The following is an 18,321-nucleotide window of genomic DNA, read 5'->3' on the forward strand; positions in this document are numbered from 1 at the left end:
AAAAAGGTACTCTTTCAGAAATCCTGGAGGAGTCAAACAGCAAGAGAAATCTTGTTAACAATGCTCCTAAGAACAGATACTATTAAAAGGGAAAACATTAAACTCAGAATGTATTTTAAGGTTTAAAAAAAATCCCCTTTTTGCCTAAGGTGGTTTCATTGTGTATAATATCTACAATGATTTAGGAAACCACCTGTACTTCTCCATGCATAAAAGAGATTGCCAGAAGAGAAGCGGGGAACATTTTTTAGCTTCTAGTTGCTTTGGCCTGAGGCCTATAGACTGACCACAATCTCCATTTCACTCCTTTAGGCTCCTGATTTACAGGTATTTTGCTTTGTAATGCAGTTTAGGAAGTTCCTACCCAATGCCATCATCCCCAAAGTAGCTTCTGTTTTGGAATTAGAAGAAAAGCCTTGTCAATGACCCCTCTAGGTCATGATAGTTAAGCCTATTTTTCAGCTGAAATATAGTTGTCTATTCCCATAGTCAAAAGAGAAAAGAAATGACTACACTTTACTTAAGAAAATAGGATTGTCTGGATGATCTTTTAGAATGCACACCGCTAAGACATTCATGGTCTAGGTTCTACCTAAAGAAATACTACCTGGTTCTTGCACACCAACAAATAGTGCATCTTATTAAATGCTGTGGTAGTGTAGAGTCTGGTCAAAACTCCCAAGGAATCAAGAATTAACTCCTAGTGTACTGTAAACCGTAGGCTTCTACATAGGGGCAAAGTATGGGCTGTGGGCCATAGCTGGCAGGATGTCTGTTTCTGTAAAGGACTTTTTTTTTAAACAGCCATGCTCATTTGTTTATGTATTATTTATTACTATTTTAGCGCTATAATAGTAGAATTAAGTAGTTGAGACAGAGGCTATATGAACTGCAAAGCTAGAAATATTTAGTATCTAGCCCTTTACAGAAAAGGTTTGCTGACCTCTGAAGATGAATGTACCAAAGCTGTTAGGTTGAATAACAGATTGGAGCCCACGTGGTTAGAAGAATTCTGAAGTGTCATGCTTTAATTACACGTATAGGATCCAAATGCCCTTTTTTGTTTTGGAGGAAAATGCCTATAATCATATAGAAGCTAGAAGAAAATACCATGCATAAATTAATTTTTCACTTACGATGTCTGTCTGGGGGCAGGCTGATCAGCGCTGATACCTCACCCGAGCAACTGGGGTTTGTTCTCGAGTTTCTGGTGAGGTATCAGCTCCACTTGAGGGGAGAAGCAGTAAGCTGGAGAAGCATCTAAGTGTTTTGTCTCACATGCCTGCCAAGTTGTGACTCAGGGCAATCTGGCACAGCGCTCATGAGTCTTCACTGACAGTGGAGTTTGCACAATGGGGGAAATGTTCAGTATGTTTGTTGTCTGCATGTTCTTGGAAAGTGCTAACTTGACACCTCAAACTGCAATCTTCTATTTATACCCTGGAGAATTGTCAGGAGCTGCTTAACCATATATTTTCAATTCCTATTTCCTTGTTTCCAAACTCTCATCTCAAAATTTCTGCTCACTCATAGGACATATTTTCCACCTTTTTTATCTTCTTTGCCCAACCTTTTAAACACAGATTCTAATTCTGAACCTAATTGCTTCAAAAGGTTTTGATCAATGCTGAGTTTGTTACATGTCCTGGCTTATTTAATGAATAATATATAAAAGCATGACAATTTTTCCTCTAAAGATATGAAAACTAGATTATTCTCTTATGTGATATTTTTCCTTTGGTGATTTTTTTTTTTTAATGTTTGGGGAAATGTATTGTGTTTTAGCACAAACCCCATAAAACTGAGTCATGTGACTTGAGGTCTAGTTTCAACCCTTCCAACAATTAACATTTTGACCTTGGACAGTTTACTTAATCACTCTGAACTCAGGATTTTCATCTTTATAGTAAATAGTTCCATCTCATAATTTCCAAGTTCTTTTCTAACTCCAGCAACTTAAGATGATTTTTTGTATTACAACTTAATATTAGATTAGATGTGCAAGGAAATGCTGAATAATTCATCATTTTCCAAAGTGATGTTTCATTAAAAAAAAAAAACCACCATGAAATGTTTCATATGTACACAGAAGACAGAGATTTTTATAATAAATACTCTCTCCCCATACTATCACCAGGCTTTAACAAATGTTAATACTGAGCCATAGTTGTGCCCGATTGTTTTTTATGGCAAAAAAAGCGCCAAAGCACGTACAGGAAAACCCTTACTTTATATAACTAGTCAAGAGGTATAAAATATTTTTATACATAGTGGCCTTTTCAAAGCTCTTAACCACCAGAAGTGGCCATATATCCAGTATGCAGATGCGATGCAGGCAGATGTAAAGCCTAGTATATCTGAGGATGCTCAGTAAGTACGTGAAGAACTCAGGACTCGACCACGTGCAATGTCATCTAAGCCCTGTGCTCTTTCCATTACACCTTGACTATCCTTTTCTAAATATATCATTTTGTAATTAGAGTTCTTCATAAGCAACATAAGTTGATTCTGGTTATCTTAGGCAAAAGTAATAATTTATTGGAAACATATTGTTACTTATGGAATCAAAGAAAGTAATGAGCAATCAGCCCATACTTAAAACAATTGTTGGCCATAACAGGCGCTCGGTAAATATTTGTTACATAAATGAATAACTTTATGTTCATTTGCTTGCAATGTAATCTCCAGATATTTTCTTTTGGACCCTAAACTAATTCTGGAGTCCCCAAACCCCCTAACCATTCTGAGGTCATGTAGGATTATTTCCATTGTCCTGCCAAAACCATAAATTCCTCCAACAAAAACTTTATGCAGTTATAGAGGGTTAACTTGATACTCAAATTCTCATTTAAAGCAAGTTCTTTTTCACCAAACAACTGCAAATTTGAAGAAATCTTAAATTGCTTCTTTTAAAGTCAAGAATCAAGGGAGTAAGTCTGTTTCAGTGGCTTATTCTCAGAAAGAAGTGGCTTACAAGTAGCAATCATAAGGCCAAGCCTGTCGGATCAGACATTTTTGTGCTAACAACTGTCCCTCACACCTGGCCTTCTTTCCCCCAGAGGATTATTAAAAAGAGAGAGCCATGGTTCAGAGTTTATTGGGACTCAGTTCTCTTTGCTATTTCCAGTCTTAGAAATAAATGAGTCCAGAGGATGTTGCCATGTGTCCTAGCTAGAGCTGGAGATCTCCTTTTCTGAAGCTTCCTGGGAAAGCAAGCAGCAGAAACACACTGAGAGGAGGGCTCAGGCAAAGGCTTTGTGAGTGAGGTCAGAATCTGGTGCTGCATTCAGTCACAGTGGGTCTTGGAGCAAAAGAAGCCTGCAACATCTCCGGAGGCAATGACAAAACTGAAGCTGTCCTACTTTGGGAACATCATGAAAAGTTGAGGTTCTACGGAAAAAACAATAATGCTGGGGGAAAATAGAAGGCAGCAGGAAAAGAGGAAAACCAAATATGAGATGGATTGACTTTATGAAAGAAGCCACAGGCATGAGTGTCTTCGAGTTGAGCAGGACTGTTGAGAACAAGACACTGTAGGCATCTGTCATGCACAGAGTCACCAGGAGTTGGCGCCAACTCAACAGCCAGTAACATACACTTACAGTGAAAAGTCATTGGGTGTTTTTCATCAGGACCCTATATTTTCACAGCAGCATGGGAGGAAGACAAGAGACAGGGAGAACACTTGAAGAATGGGTGGGAGATGATTAAGGCCGGAACAAGGCACTAGCAAATGCGATAAAGAGGAGGGACAACTAAGAGCTCTGGTGGTGACTCAGTAGAATTCTCACAGCTGCTATACTCTTTCTGCTACAGATGCAAGTGTCCAGCCTTCACCTACCATTAACAGTGGCCTTCTTCACCTACCTGTGGTCATTTTCCCACCCCACCCCAATACATAGCCCCTGGACTAATGTTTAAAACTATCAAACTTGCCACCACATCATAAGTAAGTAGCACTGGACAATGGTTGTTAAAAACAAGACTCGTCAGATTTAATGTGAAATGTGAAGAGCACCTGAAAATGTTTAGGTCGCATGATACTGATGCTGATAACATTTAGGATTTTATATTACTGTCATACTTGCAAAAACGAAACGTCACATATATTTATCATTAAAAATCTGATCAAAATCCTGCTTGATACGAGAAACATGCAGACATGCAAAGAGTCCATATCCCATTTTGTGTTCCATTGAGAAATGCAACTTATATCGACTCATATGACCAGCACAGTCATCAAGGAGAAGAAAACAACTCACAACTCAGTTTTCTTTATACCTCTACCGCCTCGTATTAAGTTATTGAACCATGAACTTATACTGGAAACCTTATCACTAGTTTTCACTTATTGCCAAATATAATCTTTTTTTGGGGGGAGGGATATATGGAACACATATAAATCTTTTTCTACTTGTAAGTATTAGCCAGTGAAATTCTCCTGTGCCCCTGTTTCCCAATGAAGAAATAGCAAGTACCAAGATGGAGACATGGAACATCCCACCAGACTTAAGCTCTGTGTAATCATTTAAGCAATTCTGAAAATACCTTTTACCATATAGGGTATAAACCCTGTTTTCTCCCCATGAATTGTATTTATCCAGGGAAATTAAAGGTGTTATTAACTTACATCCTGTCAGAGCCTCATCTGTTTTAGTGCTCACCAACCCACATGGTAATTACTGGCTGCTATATACAAAAGGAGTTAAAATTGACACAAGATTTCTGCCCTCTAACCCTGCTTTTAAGGATCCTTCACATCCCTGGATCTGAGGGTGAGGGATTTGCTGCCTCCCACCTTAACTCTAAGAGAGGCTTACTGTACCAGGCCTGAATCACTGCTGACTGAAGGTGTTGCATGGCCATCATTGTCCTCTTGGGTGAAAAAGGAAGAGGCAGACCCTGGGGAATAGCTATGAATTATTAGTCATGTAAAGTTGTCAGAGAGCTGGGACAGACCAGATGGCCTGGTGGAGACACTGAGAAGAGCAGGGAAGGATAAGTAAGTAAATTGCATGAAAGGTCTTACTTTGAACCTGGTTGGTAGCTTTGGGCACCCATGCTCTTCCTGGAAAAGAGCGCAGGAGTCATATGCTTTGCTTTCTAACTTTAGAGGTGCCCAAAGCCATGTTTGGAAGGCAGGTAGTGTGGATAAATCTGAAGGAGGAGTTGGAAGAAGAAGGGAAGAAGGGAGGGAGGAAGAAAACACGTGTCTATGTCCCATACACTTTTCCCTAATGGACTATTTTGTTGTTGTTGTTTGGTCATTTATGCAATGAGAAGGTAGACATCAGCCTAGTTCATGCCAAATCATTCTAACACTTGAATTTAGAGGCACCCATATTAATGAAGTTTTGTTGAAGTTACACAGTGTCAAAGATCACATCTCATGGTATCTTAAAAGACAGTGATCTTTCAGCTCTCCCAGAACATCATGTGAAATGACAGGTGTGTGTCAAGGGCTGTTAGAGAATATTGGAGTGTGGGCACTGTTTCCTGGCTCTCACCTCATTCTGTGCTTTTGCCTCTCTCTACAACACATCGGTGCACCTGTGCAAAGGCTCTGTGGAGACAATAATGATGCCTTTTGGAGTGTATAGATAAAATGGCTTTTCAGGAAAATTAATAACCTCTATTCTGATTTGGATGATGCTCTCACAAGGTAATTGACAGAGAGATGCTTTAAAATGTGAACCAAAATATCAAATTCATACCATTTCCCATGTCCCCACTGTTACTGACTCTAGGGTCTGATTGATAGCTTGGCCCTATGGTTCTTTTTGTTCCTACCAGAGCTACAGAATTAGTGAAGTGGGCTTTCAACTTGAAGTAGTAGCCATAGAAAAAATTTGAAGTAAGAGCCATTCTGGGGTGATGGAGACAGCAGTGTTTTGCCAAGAATATGGCTCATTTATGAGGTTTCTCCATTTGTCATAAACAATAGAATAGATTTATTATCTCAGGTTTTTTGGGATACTATATCTACCCTGGGCTGAAGGATATAAGTATGTTACAATTGAGGGAACCAAGTTCCAGAGAAGTTAGTTGACTTCCCTGTGGTCACATGGCTAGTTAATGTCGGAGCTGTGGTTGGATCCCAGGTCTCATGGAGTCTGGTGATGAAGTGCTGAAAGGGAGCTGCTGTAACACAGATATTAAGGAAGATGAATGAAAAGAAACTGTAGAGATGAGTCAAAATAGCAAAGGAGAAATCATGGCTCTAAAACTTTTAGGAGGATGTGAGGGACAGGCACATATTTTATTCATGGTTTATGTAGTAGACACACATCTTATACACATTTGTTGCATGTGAATTTGACCACACTCACTTGTGTGTGGCTACTTTCACTCAACATGTTACTGACAGTCCTCCAGTTCACTGTCAGTTATTGTAAATCATTCGTTTACATTGCTGTGTAATGTTGTATTGTGAGAATACATCTTCCTACTGCCAAACAGTTTTTAAAGTATGTGTACTAATTTTCTACCAGCCAGCAATGTAGGACAGTTTAACTGACTACACATTTTACCCCAAACATGGTATTTTCCGTGTTTTTTTATTTTAGCATTTCTGCTGAACAATCATTGATTTCTAAATTGACTAAACAGACCTCTGGCAAACTCATACCAAACAAAGGTCTTTATTTACGAGCTAGTGTGTGCTGGGTGTGGGAAGGGGCGATGCTCCCTGAAGCAGAATTCGTTATCATCAACAATGAGCTCAAAGAAGAAATACAATTTGAATGACGTAAGCAGAAATGTCTCAACACAGACAAGTGTTTTGGTTTAAAATACAGCCTTATTTTCAGAGAATGCATTTCATTTTGGCACGAAGAGCTATGCGTACGGGTTAGACATTTATGGAATCTGAAAACTGACATTTTTAAGATGTTGGGGTGGGGGGAGTTGTGGGATAGAAGAAAACAGTAAGGACTTTATTAACGGTACCTCATAGGAAAAAGCAAGGCAGGAGTTGATGTGTATTTTTATTACTGCTGCAGGGTCTCCATTTTGGTGCCTCCTGGATATTGTGCCCATAAAGAATGAAAAAGGAGATGTGGTACTTTTTCTGGCGTCCTTCAAAGATATAACAGATACGAAAGTGAAGATTACTCCAGAAGATAAAAAAGAAGGTTTGTACTGTTTTCAGAAAACATTGACAGATGGAGTAACATTTTGAAATTGTTTGTTCAAAAACTCTGAAAGAAAGAAAAAATAACACCTGTCTTTTTAAATAACAGCAACTGATAAATATTCATAATCTAAGCGATCAGTATTTGGTATCTATTCCAAAATCACAGAGAATCCCATGAATTTACATTCTCTTCTTTGTACTAAAGACTCAATTGACAGGATCCAAAAGTTCACATCCCTCTGCGAGTAGCATGAGGATACGAAAACAATTTATCAAAATAAAAAGATTTATACCAACTTGTTATATTAGGGAAAAAATTAATTGAGAGCAATAGGTGAAGCTAAAATGATGTGATTAAAAATATATCTCAGTTTCATCTAAATTGCAGCAGCTCAAAACTTAGATGTGTAAATTTCATTTTATGTGCAAAATTAAGAACTCAAGTTTAGTGGTTATTAGAGTGGAATGTTTCAAAGAAATGTATTTTATAATATATGACCATACAATAATTTGTTTGAAGGCACAAACAAGCTTTTCAATGATCCTTAAAAGGTTCTAAGACTTTATGTTGCTTGCTTTATATTTTCTGTCTGTAGCTTATTAAGAAACAACCTGCATTTTATGCCAGTTGACAAAAAGTAATACTGAAAAAGTTCTGCTATTATTTTGTTTAAACAGAAGTAGGATGAGATTATTTGATGACCAGAGAAAAGCGGTTGTCACTGTTGGGTTTCCTATGTTGTGAGTTCTTTATTAGAACCAGCTATTTGACATTTCAACAACTATGTTTTTTAAAGAATGGGCTCTTTTTATAAATGTGTATGAGTGTTTTAAATATACTGTCTTTTGAAGTAACGACACAAATAGAGAACCCTAATGGTTTGGAGCCCCCATTTCTATTATTTGAAACGTTTGCAAACACAGGGCTTTTTCCTGTGTATTTGCATGACTAAACACTGTGGCATATTTTACATACACAAGGGAAGAACAGTCTTACAATTAAAGTTACTTGGTTAGGAGAGCAAGTGTAACGGCTGTCCAATGAGAGAAAAGTGTGGAAATCTATGCACAGTTTTTGTTTTCACTATTTTCTTTGGTATTTAGAATGCAAAAGGCCAGTATGAACTGTATTTATTCACACTTCTCACACCAAACTTGTGGGATTTTTCCATACCCATTCTACAATTCTCTGGACACCTACTGACACCTACTGAATGTCCTATAATTTAATTCAGTTATGACACTAACTACTTGGAGTTAGTGTCAGATTCCACAGGTTTAAGGGCTCCTTCCCACAAGACTGCCCTCACTTCAGATGCCAATCACAAGTATTGGGTGCCCAGGGTACCGACAAACTTCTGTCCAACTTGGCTACAAAATCAGGGGTTCCCACTTTGATAATTTGCCAGAATGGCTCACAGAACTCAGGGAAACACTTTACTTATGTTAGTACAAAGGCTACAACTCAGGGACAGCCAAATTGAAGAGATGCGTAGGACAAGATATGGGCAAGAGGGTTGAAGAGCTGCCATGCTTTCTGGGGTTGCCAGAACATATTTTTTCTGTTGCTACCTTATAAATGTCCCACAAAAGTACATAGTATTTTTTTATAGAGGTAAAGTAACTACTGCAAGCCAGCATGATTATAAAATGATAATAAAAAAGAGTGAGGTATATATAAGCACATACTACTCTCTTTTTTTATCTGTACTTAATAGAGGAAAATACCTTAAAATTCCCCGAGTGATGGCATGTCTTGCAGGAAAGGCACACCTCATGTATGATATTTTCAGAACTTCAAGATAAGTGTTGAAAATTATTAAAATGTCACTGTGTAACTGGAGCCGTATTGTATCATAGAAATAGAAAACTCTGAGCATGTAGCCAGACTTGATCCAATATTGCATCTCATACCAATCTTATCTCTGAAGTTTACCTAACTTGTAGAAATAAGGGTTTGTGTTAATTAAGTTAATTCCCTACCAAGGCTCATAGGATGGACTTCATTTAAGAGATATAAGTTGTGTACTTCTATTTTTTTTTTTAAAAAAAAGTACTTCAATCATTAATATCTACATCGTTGGGGTTTTATTTGAAATGAGGAAAAACATATTTTATAGAAAAAGCTAGCAAGATATGTACTCAGTCACATGTCTCAATTTTCCAATCTTTTGTCAAGCAGTTCATTCATCATGCTAATTTCATTTTTTTAGTTAAGCCAGTTTAGTATGATAAACTGTTTTTGCAGACACGGGGCCCAGTGCAGTTATTTTGTTTATTTCTTGTAAGGTGTCCCAGATTTTGTTTGAAATGATAATGAACCCTGAGTTATTCATTAAATGGAAACAACATCACCAGTTATCCCAGAACTAGGGAATTTCAATTTCAGTTTCTATAAAGTGGGCACTTTAAATTTGTCTTGAGAATTTAGGAGTTTCTGTATGAACCTTTTTGCGCTATCTTCAGTGGTCATACAAATCAAGATTCAAACGCAATAGTGCCTTTTTGCAGTCTGACTTTTGGCAGGCAGCAGCAAGTGGCTATTAAGTACACTGACAAAAGTTTGGTTGTGTGTGTTTTTTATTGCATCTGCCTTTTCTTAAATGGCTTCAGAAGAAATAATAATAATAATAATAGCTGCACTAAATAATTAGATATGAATTGCATTTACCTATAAGAACTTGAACACCTACCATAAGCTTAAACAATAAGGGCTTATTTTTCTCACATTTTGAAAACTCTGGAGCTGAGCAGCCCATGGTTGGAATAGCAACCGCAATACTCAGGGGCACTGAGACTCTCTTTGCCTTTCTGCTTTGCTGTTCTTTAGATGCTACTTGCCATCCTCATACTTGTTGCCTCGTGGTTGTAAGATGTCTGCTGCACCTTTTGAACTTATTTCTATTGATTAGACAGAAAGAAGAGTGAAGCCCAAAGGATAAGGGCTTTCCCCATGAGGCATTGCCTTGAGTGCAGGAAGGAATGTCCTTCCTTTGCATCCCTCTCCTGCCGGGGGTTTCCATCAATATGTCATTCACCATGACTCTGTCACATGGTCATGGCCATCTCTTGCTACAAGAAAGGCTATGAAACCAAGGTTTTTGGTCTACTTTTTAAGTTTTTATACCCTTACAGTAGAAATAGCCAAAGAGAAAAAGCTAAAAGTGAGGTTGGATCAGAGTGTCTAGTATTTATTATTTTCTCTAAGCCAGATGGATTACCCAAGGTCCTACAATGAAGAAAAGTGAGATATAAGAGAGGAAGTGGACTGCCCAAAGCCTCAGTGCTGTGAAGAGGTAGAGACAGGATTGAAACCCAGGACTGTCTGGCCTGAGAGCTCACATCTTTTCACCATGCCAAGGAGCCTCCTGTGACAACGAATGAGAGAAAACTGGAAATAGGGGGGAAAGAAGGCTGGGCTTATCTCAGCTCCTTCCCCAGACTCTGACACATGATTGTTATTGAAAATGATAGCTCCTGCCCCAATTTGTGTTACCATTCTCATTTCCTATTTAAAGTTCTTACTATTCAAAGTAGAGTCCAAGGGAGGACCTGACACAATGGCCTCACCTGGGAGCCCATTAGAAATGCAGAATTTCGGGCCCTACATGAGACTCTGAATTAGAATCTGCATTTTCACAAGATCCCCAGGTGAGTCCCAGGCATGTCAGAGTTTGAGAAGGCTTATGCCATACATGTTCTTTAGAAAGGCCTTCCCTGACCATCCAGTCGGAAGCTACCTGCCTCCAAGCACTCTATCACACCTCCTCGTTCATTGTCTTCATAGCATTTATGGTTATTGAAAACAACTTTTTGCCAAAGGTTAGTTTATTTTGTAAACGTCCTCCACTCCATTAAAATGTAACCTTCATCAGGAAACCAGCTTTGCCCTCTTGTTCAGGATCATAAACCCAGGACGTATAGAGTGACTGTCTAACCGTTAGTAGATATTCAATAAATATTTGATTGTTGAGTGGGAAAATAAATAAATGCATAAATGATGTCCAATTTAGGAAATTTGACTATTTGGAGATGGAACATAGTAACATTCTTACTTTTTCATAGTTATCAAAGCTGCCTGTCTCAGGTGCACTTTCTGATGAATATATTGTCTGGTTGTGTTCTGCTTGATTTAAGTCAAAGATAATTTGACATGTGTTTACCAAAGTCAGTTCCCTTTCATAATGTGTTCTTACTGCTGGTATTGAATGGCCCTTTCACTTCAGAATCTCTGCTGTTGGTTAATTTTTTGTTCTTGTTGATGCTTGGGTTTGTCTTTTAGTTTCTGAGAATCTCAGTTTGGTCACATTATTTGAGACAATTGAAGTTATTTGTTTAAAATATATATATTCTCCAAAAGAACAGACATTGAGCCACTGATCAGATGCTAATGAAGTCTAACATGATTATATGTACTTTGAATATTTTAATTTTCAATGTGGAACATAGTAATAATGTTCCCTTCACTTGCTGAAATATTTTGCCTGGTTTTTTTTTGTTGTTTGCATAATGAAAGAACACATGCAAAAATTCTAAGAACTATTGTAAAAATGGATGCTTTTTCTGAGGAGATAGGTTTCTGTTTCAAGGAGATCTATACCAGCTCTTTTCAAATAGGTGATGAAATTGGAATGAAGAACCCAGATAGATGCTTAAAGTGACTGAAGAAATTTAATCACATCTATATTTTATTGTATTACCTATATTTTAAAACCCAAAGGTGTTTTTTTCAAACATATTCACCAGTATCATTGTGTTCTACAATCTTCTTAAAGTAAACAGTCTAAGCTAGGGTTCATAAACTCAGTTGCCTTCAGAGACTCTGGGTAATGTGAAGAGTGAGATGCTGTGATACACCGTGGTGAGGACTTGAGGACAATGCACATGGACTACTTCACCAAGTCTGTCCATTTTAAAGAAAAAGTTTCAATATCCTGCAATTAAAATATACCTATGTACTAAATTTCTTCTGTTCATCAGTAGCTTATGATTATTGGACAAAAGTTTATTGAACTAATTCTTTATTAGTCTAATTTTTATTTAAAAGTTTCCAGTTTTATTACTTTGAGAATGGAGACATGCTTTTAACCCTTTTCTGGTGAATTTAACATTTGAAAACTTTTTACAATTGGATGACCACTGACTTAAGCACCAGAAAAATATGTATTAAAAAGATTAGTAAGTTCAAGCGGAGGGTTTAAAAAGCCATATAACTCGACTCCCGGGATGGATATACATTCTTAGTGAAATTCTCTGTGTCCATCAGAATTCACCTAGATGTTGGTATTAGGGGAAGGTCCCAATTCAGGGATTATCGCTGCCACGCCATTGCCATGACTGATGGTAGCATCACCTGGCCAGGCTGGAGACCACCGGCAGAAAGCTCTGCGGGCACCTGTGTCTCTGGCCTCAGCATCGTGGAGGGGCGTGCTTGGGACTGACGGGACGCCATGGGTTTGTGCTTCAGTGGATGGTGGAGGGGCGGTGTTTTCCCTTTTTGCCTTTTTTATTTTTATTTTGGACGGGTTCATGTGAAATGGTTTTGCCAGTGTGAGGAAAACAGAGCATAGGTCCCAGCTATTTAGAGAACTGCTAGTTTTTAAGTGGTTTCTTGAGATAGAACCTATTTCTTTCAAAGATGCTGTGCAGATTGCTGAAATGATGACAGGATTTTGAACATTACATAAGCTTGCTCGATAAAGCAGCGGCAGGGTTGGGGAAGATGGACTCCAACTTGGAAATAAGCTCTGCAGGTAAGATGCTACCAAACAGCATCGCATCGCATGCCGCAGAAAAATTGTCAAAGGAGGAATCCATTGATGCGGCAGACTTCATTGCTGGCTAACTTTAAGAAACTGCCACTTTAGCAGTCACCACCCCAGTCAGTCAGCAGCCACCAGCACTGAGGCCAGACCCTTCACCAGCAAAAAGACTACGAAACGCTGAAGGCTCAGGTGATGGTTAGCATTTCTAGCAGTAAAATATTTTTTAATTGAAGCATGTACATTTTTTAGACATAATGCTATTGCACACTTAGACTACAGTAACTATAACTTTTGTATGCACTGGGAATCCAGAAAATTCAAGCGGCTTCCTTTATTGCTACATTTGCCTTATTGCATTGGTTTCTAACTAAAGCTGCGATATCCTCAAGGGATGCCTGTAGATGCAAAAATTCTAAACCAAAAAAATTTATTAATTTAATCCTCTCAGCAACCCTGTGGTGTAAGCAATATTATCATCGATGTTTTCAAAAGTTAAGCAACACGCCCAGGGTCACAAAGCTAGTAAGTGACAAAGTCAGGACTTGAACCAAAGTCTTCTTTAGCTTCAGTTTAATCTCTTGTAATCACAGTATAAAGGAAGAGATCCACAATATCATGTTGTAGTGAAAATACAAATTATGTAAGTTTGCACCCATTAAAAAATGTTACCTGGTCATTTACAAAAATTATGGAAAAAATAGGAAAATATAGAAAAAAATGAATTAAGGAAATACATCATTCTAGGATCATTTTGAAAAAACAAAAATTTTTCAAGCATCCATTAATCTACTTCCATCCATTCCTTTTTCTATGGAAATTTCAGCTTTTTAAAACGATACATTTATTCTATAATAAACCTCACTTCTAGGAATTCTTATATAAAACTTCATTCCCTTTTGTTGAAATTAGAGACCATTTTATTATGGTTGGATCCTTAAGAAAGAAGAAGGCTAATATTGAATGGCCTACTATCAATAAAGTGCTTTTACCCACCAATCATCCCATTAAATTTTCTTAGAAAAAGCACTTACAGTTTTGAAAATGAGTAAGTATTGCTGTATATGCTTTAGGACCATTAGAAAACCATCTGATTTTCCTCTTCTGAATAAGCTGCGTGTTCTTCTCCTTACTACTTAGGTTCCCCTTATCCCCAGCCCTTTAATCATATTTGCCATTTTTCTTTTAAGCCCTCTCGAAGCCCATCTACTCCTTTGAGTCTAGAATGGTACATACAAATGCATATCATATCCCATCGTTACTGCGAGTAATGAAAGGATAGCTTTTAAATGCCTGCATTTTATGTATTTTATCCCTATCAGGACGACTGTTAAAAATAATTATGACTGTCACCCAAGCTATAAGCTATCAAGACCCTTGAGGTAATGTCTATTTTTCAATCTATACTCAGTCGTTTCTATCGTCTTGTAATTGCAAACCTGTAAGTAACTCCTTTCATACTGACAGTTTCCCATCACTTATTCCTTAAGACTACATCAGATTTCTAGGTATATAGTCCCTTCCTCACGCACTCTTTTTTCCTGGATTAGTGCAACCAGAAAGCTTTAATAATGAGTATTTCTATTTACTATACAATATGGCCTGAAAATAAAAATGTCAGAAGTTCCCGATGCAGGGTGACATCTACATCAAGACACTGAAAGGTTCCAAAATATCACTAAAACGACGGTAAAGAGATTTTTTTTAAGACAAAAATCACAGGTCAGTGGTAGTAACAACAAAATTGATGAGTGTGAACTGCCTTAATGGACCTGAGATACCCAAAGACTAACCAGCAGTGGAAAACGCTAAGAAGCAACGTGATCTCCACTGTAGAACCTTCCAAGAGCTCAAGAATAGATACGTCTGAAAGTGATAATAATGGTAAAGCTAAAAACAGAAAGATGATTTGAAAGTATTTTTAAGAAGGAGCTAGATCCACAGATGCCCTCCTTTATATGTGCAGCCACCACTGTCCCAAACCATCACTTTCCCTGGGAAGCAAGTGTTAGCGAGGGAAGAAAGAAAATGCAGGATTGAGCACATGACCTTGGGTTCTGCTAGTGTCATAAAAATGCCTCGCAGCTGGCATGATCTTTCAGAATGGTCCTAAGTTGGGTGAGGGGCCTGGACACACTGACCAGTCATTGTAGGCCAGCTGACCTCACAAGCGGTGCACGATCATGTAAAAACTGAGGGAAAGGGAAGAGCTGCCTGAAGTGAATATCGAACTTGACCGTTAGTGGAAAAATTACTTGGAGGTTTAATTGTGTTTCATAAAGTCAGAAAGCACAATTTCATAGGTGTGCTCTTTCACTGTTGCGCTCATCTACTCAAAAAAGAGCCACCGAACATCCAGGGACATGGTGAAAAAAGAACATTCTTGCCTTTGCATAAGCCTCTGATGGGGAGCACACAAATAACTAAAATGCATCATTCTATTTAGAAAGCAGAGCTGTAAAAAAGTGTTTTGAGCAAGTGATACGATTATTGCTGAGTAGGAATGGAAGACAATAGAGAAGTGAGGGGAAAGCTCCTGAAAGGATATGACCGTTGCAGAAGAAAAATATTCGGATAGGATGGTAGAACATAAACCAACAATTGGATCTTGTAACAAGCTACTGGAACCACTGAGCATAAATAGTTGATCCAGAAACCACAGAAATCTGGCATCAAAGCCACTCTAGATAGAGATGGAATACAGTAATTTGCTTTGACTTTGGGGCTTAATTTGTTGGTGGGTTGAGTTAAGTGTCTCCCCTCACCCACCATTTCTGTGTTCTCTTGGGCCTTGTTTATTGCTTTAAGTAGCTTTTTGGATCTTTGATATGTAAGAACCTCCTGGCAGGAGAGAATGGGAACTCTGTACCCAAGAAATTAAATATGTGTAAGACAGGGCTGTGTCTTTGTTTTCTAGCTCCTAGCACAGTGCCTGCCATATGGTAGGCACGTCTTTTTGAAAAAAAAACACAGTTTGGAATGCACGAATATTTATGAACAATTAGCATACCGATCACCAAGACATAATGGGATGAGAGGATTTCCTTGTATTTACTTTTTACCTAAAGAAAATTCCAGTGTTTCTCTACATAAATGACTGTTATCAAACTACTTAATTGTATCACCTTGATTTGTTAGAAGATTTTGACTGCTTATTAAAAAATAAAGCCTGCTTTAACATAAAACAACTTACAAGAATAATTATCCAACTTGGTGCAGATGTCTTACCTTCTAGAAAATGTTGCCAAATCCTATTCAGGGATGGACATAAAATATCATGGAGTGTCAATATAAAGAATGTGATTTTATATTTGCGTTATTTATGGGTTTTCATAACTTAGGAATCATAACAGCACTGCTTTTATGAAGTCTCCGAGGAGAGACTATGAAAGGGGTTATCAGGTCTAGAGGAGATGAGAGCCATCAATAGGGTAAGAAGCTTTGGAAATTAGAACAATAATCCTTAGATCAACAACACATCTGCGTTGGTAAGATAGACTGCTGTTCCTGAGTTCAGAGGGGTCAGTTGTCACAATCTGCTCCTTAATAGAGTAATTTTATGACTATGCCATGAAAACCACATGAGGATGCCTTCATATGAAATTGTTTTTAGTAAATGGCTTAAATAAAACAGGAAATTTATCATTATTTCACAGTAAAGGACCTATAAATCCAAACTGAGAAAAACAGACTTTTTTGTTTCAGTGACATTTTAGGAGGAACACAGATTTACCCATGCCCAACAGTTCTGAAAAAATTCTATCACTTGAGACCTTGTGACAATTTTCCTCTTCACGCCAGTCAAATCGGTTGGTCTACTGTGACTTTGGCTCTCGCGCATCATGGCACTTGGCACGGGCTGTTTGTTTCCTCTCAGAATGCCATCTCCTTCCCCACTCTACCACCGCAATTACCCACTTGTCACTGTTCAGTGCAGGTCCACAATTTACTCCCCCATCAATCCCTGTATAAGTGTTCTCTCCTGCCTCTGATGTTTTGTAATATGTATCATCTTTGTCTCTGTTAGATAGGAGGCAAATCTATGGCATAGATAAATCTATGGCACAGATAAATCTGTGACATAAAAAAGAACCTAATTACTTTCTCTCTATACCTTCTAATTTTTCTTCTTATTTCTTTCCTCTTTTTAGAACATGAGGAAAACAGGGCTATGTGACTGGTTTGCTGTAAGAAGATTTCATACTATTAAGTAGCATACTATAGTGGGCTTAGAAATGGGAACATTGGCAAGTTGTATAAACTTGGGTAGGCCTTGAGTACTCCCTCAGGCTTGCGCTTAAATTTTTTCATACATACTCTGAATTTATTAGATGATGTCACTTTTCCTTGGCTTTTACCTTATTAAAAGAATGGGAACTGTGACTCTATGACTTGTTTCTGCACGACTAGTCATGTTGCAGAAATCCTCCTGATGTCATCAGTAGCTAATCACAGCTTCTGATCATGTGATATTAGTAGATATTATTCTAGATAATGTCTAGATGGAATGTGCAATGTAAATATGGCTCATATGGGTATTATGATAATAAAAATTATTTCTCCTTGGTTTTATGCAATTTAAAAGTATCTCAAGGAGTTTGCTCCTTCACTGCTTTTATGGGCCATAAAATCGAAACTGTGGAATAACTAGATGAGATGCTAAATAAGGTCCCTTTCAGCCCCACCTTCCTATGAAAAGACATAAGGCCATTGTCTGGAATAACCCTAGTGTAAACCTTGTGCAGTCAAGATGGGACCTCTTACCTCTTGTTCTAGATGCCTATTTTTTGGAATTGGATGAGTTCTAGTGTCCAGGTCTTCCTGAAGGTGCTTTTTCTCAAAAACTGAGCTTTGGCTGCTTGTGCTTCATGAGGACATGATGGCCTGTGAGCTGTTCTAGAAGTCCAGGAATATGGGTGGTTGCCTTCAGTGGAGAAGACATAGGTAGTTAAGGCCTCTAATTGCAGGTCATGCTAAGGAATTTGGTCTGTTACTCTTGATTCAGTGTGGTGGGTCGGTCCTCCTATCAAGACATGCCATCAAAAGGGGGTTTGGGATTGTTTACGGTTGTCTGAGGACAGCTTTCTTGTTTCATAATTTGATCTGGTGCAGTTCACTTGCTAACTTTGTGATTTAGTAAAAAAAAATCCTAAGAGTTACAGGTTCAAGTTGTATCTCTGCCATTAGCTAGCATTATGACCTTAGGCCGGGCATTTTGCCTCTCCTAATTGCAATTTCTCCAGCTGCAGTATAAAATAATTAGACTAGATAATTTCTTAGGCTTCTTTTATTGAAAGGATCTGTAATTCCATAATCATACTGTGTGACAGGAAGGCTTATAGTCTGCTGGGTCACAATCATATTGGATTGTGAACTGAAGACCCTGTTTTCCAAATCTTCCACCTGAGCTCACCAGAGAAAGAG

The 18,321-nt window shown here is 38.1% G+C and overlaps 1 protein-coding gene across 1 annotated transcript in view; it reads left to right on the top strand.

The window, feature by feature from the left end:
* KCNH8 (potassium voltage-gated channel subfamily H member 8) overlaps positions 1-18,321 on the top strand; it is a 235,979-nt gene that overhangs the window by 96,757 nt on the left and 120,901 nt on the right. Inside the window, exon 3 of the mRNA XM_081159504.1 lies at positions 7,002-7,133. Within this exon, the coding sequence (XP_081015630.1) occupies positions 7,002-7,133 (132 nt within the window). The remainder of the gene's footprint in view (positions 1-7,001; positions 7,134-18,321) is intronic.

Source organism: Miniopterus schreibersii (assembly GCF_964146895.1).
Source record: "Miniopterus schreibersii genome assembly, chromosome: 15".
NCBI classification, from domain to species: Eukaryota; Metazoa; Chordata; class Mammalia; order Chiroptera; family Miniopteridae; genus Miniopterus; species Miniopterus schreibersii.